Source organism: Polyodon spathula, chromosome 1, assembly GCF_017654505.1.
Source record: "Polyodon spathula isolate WHYD16114869_AA chromosome 1, ASM1765450v1, whole genome shotgun sequence".
In the NCBI taxonomy this organism is placed as follows: Eukaryota; Metazoa; Chordata; class Actinopteri; order Acipenseriformes; family Polyodontidae; genus Polyodon; species Polyodon spathula.
The window spans coordinates 53,494,095-53,501,594 of NC_054534.1; the positions used below are offsets into that span (position 1 = coordinate 53,494,095).

General features: G+C 38.1%; 1 protein-coding gene across 8 annotated transcripts in view; it reads right to left on the reverse strand.

Moving 5' to 3' along the window:
- Positions 1-7,500, reverse strand: part of LOC121319647 (alpha-adducin-like) — a 60,446-nt gene that overhangs the window by 21,251 nt on the left and 31,695 nt on the right. For all 8 annotated transcript variants that reach the window (XM_041257309.1, XM_041257299.1, XM_041257280.1 and 5 more), the window contains exons 5-7: positions 7,416-7,496; positions 6,397-6,546; positions 5,746-5,889 (exon numbers count right to left, since the gene is read on the reverse strand). In XM_041257309.1, coding sequence (XP_041113243.1) covers positions 5,746-5,889; positions 6,397-6,546; positions 7,416-7,496 — 375 coding nt within the window. The remainder of the gene's footprint in view (positions 1-5,745; positions 5,890-6,396; positions 6,547-7,415; positions 7,497-7,500) is intronic.

Consider the following 7,500-nt stretch of genomic DNA (forward strand, 5'->3'; position numbering starts at 1 on the left):
AGGATGAAATCCTCCTCAAACAGCGTCAGCCTAGGTGTATGCAGGAACACGGCCCACCAGAGCGTTATCGTCAGCAACTGATGATGCATTGTCAACCAGATCGTTGAATCTGTGAATAGCAATGTTGATCCTGTGCAAACACGGGTGTTTCAGTACCATGGACCACCAATGGTGGATTCAAATTCCCCTTGCCACTGGATCATGACACGCTTACTTCAGTTGACTACAACTGACAGGAATACTTTTGTCTGCACTGACTTTCAAGTTTGTTTTCTGAAAGCTGTTTCTTTTACGTTCTATTTACCAGACTCTGTAGTAGCCTTTTAATGAAGCTAAATCGCAATTGATCATATTTTTTCCAGTCACATTACAAGATGTGAAAAACAAATTTACCTCCATCTGCACGAAAGGTTTCTTTGAGAAATGCCCTTTGTTGTCCATTTTTGTTATTTTACCTCTAATGCTGAAAACTAGATTAACAACCTAAAATCAATCAAAACAAGGCAACACTGAAGGGCCATTGACACCGGGCGCGACGTGCATGCCACCTCCTTGCGGGTCACTCTGCAGTCGCTGCAGACCACTGTTCACATCGAACGTGGCAGGGGAAAGTTAATGGGCAGTCTGTTGTTACATTACGGCTGTATGTACAAGCAATAAACAGCAAATGCCAGCAGGAAGGGAAGACTGTTTTTATACAGAAGACACAAAGCTTAGTAAACAAAACAATATATACAGCTCTGGAAAAAATTAAGAGACCACTGCAAAATTATCAGTTTCTCTGGTTTTACTATTTATTGGAATGTGTTTGGGTAAAATGAACATTTTTGTTTTATTCTATAAACTACTGACAACATATCTCCCAAATAAAAATATTGTCATTTAGAGCATTTATTTGCAGAAAATGACAACTGGTCAAAATAACAAAAAAGATGCAGTGTTGTCAGACCTCAAATAATGCAAAGAAAATAAGTTCAGGTTCATTTTTAAACAACACAATACTAATGTTTTAACTTAGGAAGAGTTCAGAAATCAATATTTGGTGGAATAACCCTGATTTTCTTGTACTTGGCTTGTACTTGGGGTGCTTCAGCAAGGCTGGAATCGGGCAGATTTGTCTTTGTGAAGACGCATGAATCAAGCCAAGTACAAGGTTGTCCTGGAAGAAAACTTGCTTCCTTCTGCTCTGACAATGTTCCCCAACTCTGAGGATTGGTTTTTCCAGCAGGACAGCTCCATGCCACACAGCCAGGTCAATCAAGGTGTGGATGGAGGACCACCAGATCAAGACCCTGTCATAGCCAGCCCAATCTCCAGACCTGAACCCCACTGGAAACCTCTGGAATGTGATCAAGAGGAAAATGGATGGTCACAAGCCATCAAACAAAGCCGAGCCACTTGAATTTTTGCGCAAAGGAGTGGCATAAAGTCACCCAACATCAATGTGAAAGACTGGTGGAGAGCATGCCAAGATGCATGAAAGCTGGGCTTGAAAATCAGGGTTATTCCACCAAATATTGATTTCTGAACTCTTCCTAAGTTAAAACATTAGTATTGTGTTGTTTAAAAATGAACCTAAACTTATTTTCTTTGCATTATTCGAGGTCTGACAACACTATCTTTTTTGTTATTTTGACCAGTTGTCATTTTCTGCAAATAAATGCTCTAAATGACTATATTTTTATTTGGAATTTGGGAGAAATGTTGTCAGTAGTTTATAGAATAAAACAAAAATGTTAATTTTACCCCAACACATACCTATAAAACCAGAGAAACTGATAATTTTGCAGTGGTCTCTTAATTTTTTCCAAAGCTGTAGGTCACAAAAAAGCCAGTGAACAGTAAACAAGAAAGTTAACTGCTTGAGTATTTTTATTTTATTTGCCCAAGAATGTTTGAAAAAAGCTTATCTAAAGAATGAAATTTGCGTCGCTTGCCGTGTACAGTAGTTCATTTAAATTTTTTTTTTTCTTCTCCGTACTAGTCCGCTATGAATTGGCCCCTAGGTGTATTTCACAATGACCACTCAATTTCCCAATTTTCGTGAATTACGTAGATCCCCAGTTATACAATAATTAAAAGGAAAATAGTTTAAGAATTATTTTCACTTTAAACTTCAATAAAACCCAATAAACATTTCAACTGTATTGGGAAAACACACGACTCAAATGTGCATCTGCAAGATCAGTTAATTATTCCAAAACCAATTTAAAATCAGTTGAATTGTTACTCATTCATCAAAATTTCATGGGAGAGTCATGATACCTCGTATTTACCATTTGTCGCACTTAACCCTTCATAGGAAGAAAAGTGTATATTGTCTCCCAGACAGACATTTAACTAAAAGATAAATCAGCTTGGTTTGTTTAGACAAGACTGGCAGGTTAGCACAGCAAGTATTCTAAACCAGTTCCCAATTTAAATCTTTACGACCCTATTACCAACAGCTAGTCCTCTGAAGTAAAATGGTTTAGGGGAAGACAAACATCACCGCATCTCGGTTCTCACAGGTTTAAGAATTGAAATAGCACTTTACGGAGTACATTCAATTACAGTTACACATTTTTCCCCACAAGTAGTATTTTGTTTTGCCACCATGATCCTGAGCATCTTGTTTAAGTAGCACATAAGATTAGGGTGGTTGCATCTCTCTCTCTCTCAAGTGAGTTAAACCGCAGCACGCCAGTTTCCTTTTCATTAACATTGAATATTTACACTGTTGCAATTATTATTATTGGAAGTTTGCATTTATCCTTTGTGTCAGTTCCCTTTTTCCCCCCTCATACCTATGTAGGACCATAAGAGTATTTAAAAGGGGTTAAATTTTGCTATAATGATAGAGCACCAGAAATACACTTAGAGTTTATAACAGTGTAGCTTGGAACGAAGCAAGCCCCTGGTCACCACAGTATCATCTGAGATGTTCTGGGGGAGAGGCCCTCCTAAAGTCCTGAGCCTAGAATAGGCCACTGAATAAGTAAGAGATCGCACGTACGGATGAACCTGGCTCTCAAGGTTGGATGTTGGCAAGAGCATAATTTTAATTAAGGGAGAAGGCACTTTTTTCAAGAGTTTATAGAGTCAGTCAAAAAAAAAAAAAAAAAGGGAAGAAAAAAAAAAAAAAAAAAAAAAAAGAGTAGGTGTAACATCTTGAACTGCTTGCTTAATATTGAAAGCAGCATTGCAAAGTCAAGAAAAAAGGAGCTTGTATAGAATATCTTTAACCAACAGCTCCAAACATGAATGAAGAAGTCAGAGAAAAGGGAGATTGCTTTTAATAACTGGACTGCAAGCTCTGAATAACATCTAGAAACCACCCAACAACTTCATTACCTGGGATCATCACTAAAGAAAGGGACAACTAACGGGTTTAAAGACTAAATTAATGGACTGAATTGATCTACCAGGAATGTTCAATTTTACGGTAAGAACTTGTTTTGTTACGCAAACACTGAAAGGGGACACCGCTCTACAAGATGTCACTGATGCTCAACACTGCATCAACTCTGCTAAACAGTATTCCCAATTAAACTAAAAAACAGAAGGGATTACAGAAACTATACTTGAGGAATTAAATGTGTATATTTGCAGAAAAATTGACAGTAATGTAAAAAGAGTGTGTGTTATATGTTTGTTTTCTTACAAATGGAGCATCAGAGGGGGGTCATCACAGCATTCTGTGCATGAAAGTACAGAATTGGAATATACAGAGGGGGTCTTAAACCATTTTCTGTGTCTTCTTGGTCTGGTCACAAACTCCCCCACTGACAAAGAATGTTTTTAGAAAGAGTCGTAAACTAACTGCTGGACAAGTGTTTTATCTATACCTATCACTGAATGAGTCATTTCGACGCTAGTAGTGTTTTGCTGAAGGCAACTTCCAGACAATTCTGGGTGCCTTGACACCTAGACGAGAACCAGGGGCCATGTTGGTACAAGAACAACCAATAAAAGACACTTCACGTGGACTCGGGCAATGCCCAAAATAACCAGACTAACCAATCACAGGGTTGAAGACAGAATCACAAAACCCACTGACTTTCAAAGTTTGAGCTGTGAGCTTCTGCTGCGTGCTGCTGCTTCCAGACATGCATGCTGACCAAGTGTGCCGACCGCAAAGGAGGTGTGCACGAGGAGTGTCCACCCTCTAGAGGTGGCTTGAAGTTCTGAGGAATGAAATGGAAGCTACACTGCTCTGAAGAAAGTTGCAGAGTCAATGGAGCACATGTGCTCGAATTCACAGAAGGCAAGTAAGAACCAATGTTCTGAATAATGGCTAAAATCATCTACTGAGGAAGGGCCCTGCCATCTGTCCTACGAGAGACTGGATCAGTAAACGGGATACTGCATTAATCGGAAAGCGGGTCTTTGTTTCCACGTATCTGCACGAAACGAACTGAAGCAAAGTCATACAGAAGAATCGCCACAAGAACACTTATACAAACTATATAACTTTTCAATTGCAACGCATTAGCTGAACTGAGTTGCGTCTGATCAACGGAACTATTCCCAGTTGTAAAACTGCCAACAAAAGACAATGTTGCAAGTCTTGGAGAACAACAAGATGATCTCCATTTGAAAAGAACAAATATTTGTTAATTGCAAGTCTACGCAATACAATGCGTACTGCAAAGTACTGTCTACACTGGAACTGCAGATCCAGAGAGCTGCAGTATTCATCGAAACAGACTGACTTCTGTATATGGCAATCGATAAGTATTCAACATGTCTAACATTAAATACTTTATGACTCGAGAAAGTAACTGAAGCAAATGTGGAAACTGATCTAGAAATAGAATATAAAACATATGATAAAATATATTCAATATTAGTATATTAACCATGTAGGCTAATGATGTTATGGTCGTTGTAATCGATTGACTATGGAATCAATTAACTGTATATTACTATTCATGCATCTCTCTAACTAATGGCCTTTCCTTTCTGTAATATTAGGATTAGTTGCGCACCATGTCCGTGTTAACTCTATGGTGCATGGGGCTATCAGATACACCCTTTTTTTTGGCTTCATTCTGCTACTATCGGTCTCACTCGGCAATTGAAAGGTTTTCTCTGCTTTTTCCAGAGAAAAATACTACTACAGACCTGTGCTTTACGTCTTTTTGATGGACTGGAAAGGGAAAATTGTAATGTCGGACCTGGTCTAAGTTATAAGATTTAACAGTGTTGCATGTTTTATTGTGAAATTGTTTCCTCGTGATCTTGACCTCGTTTGGGAGAAATTTGTAACTAAGAGTGCTAACTTAAAAACCACTACACATTACCTTCATTGGGTATCTAATCACCCAATCTCCCCTACACCCCATTACCAGTTTGTTTATTATTGTTCTATATTCCCATTAAAAAGGGAATTGTTTCCTTGTACTTTACTTCCAGTGGTCGAGTGCCTTTATTCATAGTGTAATAGAATACATGGGTGTTCCATATAACATTCTAATTTTCTAGCTGGGGTGCACATATGGTCTGATCACCCACTGAATGCACTCAATCTTGTTGATACACCTGAAGAAAGTCAGTGGCCAGAAGTCCACTTCAGCTGTAGGAATCCAAGGACCCAGAACCCCTAGCTAAGAGAAGGAGGTAAGCTTTGTTGGTCTTATACATACACACGCACACACACTCCACAGTCAGAGGAGGCTGGTAGGGGTGTTGCATGGGTTTGGGAGAGGTCAGCTTTAAAAAAAAATAGTGACAGCTAAGACCTACATTTCAAATCATAGTTACCTTGCTTTTAGGCCCCAGGTTTTTCTGGATCAGCACTTTCTCCTCCTCATCCACCAGAATGCCATGGTAGTCATGGTAAGCTACCTCTCCAAGGGAGAGAGCTTCAGGAGAGATTGGTAACAGGCCACTCTTCATCGCTGAAACCTTAACCAAGACAAAGTTAACAACAGAATTTGAGCTGGCCCAGTGACTACATCAGGCCTATTCTCAAGGCTATTGAGGAGCTATTTTATACCACCAGCAGGATTTAAGAAAATAAAAATAAGACAGCAGAGATGTATAGTCCCCAATGTGTTGAGGAGTGCCAAGAGTTAAAAACTGAAGTGATACACGGATTCCCAACATCTCTCTGGATATTATTTTATATAAAAATAAAAAATTGAATCTATGATACAGCTCTAAGGCAAAATACTTTTGCTTTGCAGAGGCAATAGAAACTGCCAAGGCCTGCATAAACAATCAATCATTCCTACAGCATTTTGTAAAAACATTTGATTTTAATATAAAGTGTTTGTATTGCCTTTAATATACATTATAAACAAACACAGTTTCAGGCCTTTCAAAGCAAGTAGTCATCAGGAAAGCTCAACACCTGTTTTGCAGCTTATGTTTACAATACAAAACAGAAGAAAAACAAAGTAGTGAACATACTGCTGCTCCTGCAGGTGTGTGAATGTGTACAATACACTTGACATCAGGCCGGGCTGCATAGATAGCAGAGTGCAACATAAAGCCAGCTTGATTCACTCCCAGATTAGTGCAGCCACGGTCAACGATTTCTCCTTGCAGGTTAATTTTAACCTAGAAAAAACAGAGATATTTACATGCATTCATTGTATTTATGTGCACTATGATTTCTAATGTGATAAAAAAAGATTCTAATAAACCAACAACAAAATAAATAAATAAAAAAAATGCTCATGTGATTTTAACATTACTGAGACTAATGATTCAGTAGAGGTATAGGAGAGTTGCTTATATAACCCTATATGACCATGACTGGGATAATGGCAAGTCTTAACTATTAAATACTAATCCTTATGGCTCCTATGCTGTTAGGATCTCTCTATACAATTAACATGGGAGTGCGAAGCTATGTACCCGGTCATCAATCAACAGCTGACTGAAGCAAAAAAAAAAAAAAAGAAAGAAATGAGTTTGTAGAAACACAAAAGAACTCTTCAGCTGAACACTGTATCCTTGTGACAATCAAACCAGTTTCCCTTCCAGCCAAGATTGAACTGCCATTTTATTTCCTACCACCTACACATTTAAGGGCTGCAAGAGGGGGCTGGTTCTTGAACACAGCACAAGGATAGGATGTAAATATTCAGTTTCACTATATAATCGATTAAGGGGCTGCAGGTATGTTAACAATAAATATATCAAAGCAATTGTCATCATGCTAAATGAACAAATCTGGAAAAATAAAAGACATTTCAAGCAAATATTTGAAAAATATTTATTTAAGCAGTCTAATTTCTTAGAGCTTTGGTGCGTACTGTATAGAATACTTTGAAAAGCAAATTCATAACCTTGCCTTACTTAAACAGACATTAAGTAGTTTCGAAATAACAGATTAGTTATTACACTACACTACTATTACATTACTATTAAACAAAATAGTATAATGTGCTACCCACACATTCATAATAATACTTCTAACTTACCAGGCTGGAAGCTGTAACCTCACTGTAAAGAAGTCCAAATGGCACAATAAGGAAACGTTCTTGCTCCAAGTTCAGTCTGACCTGT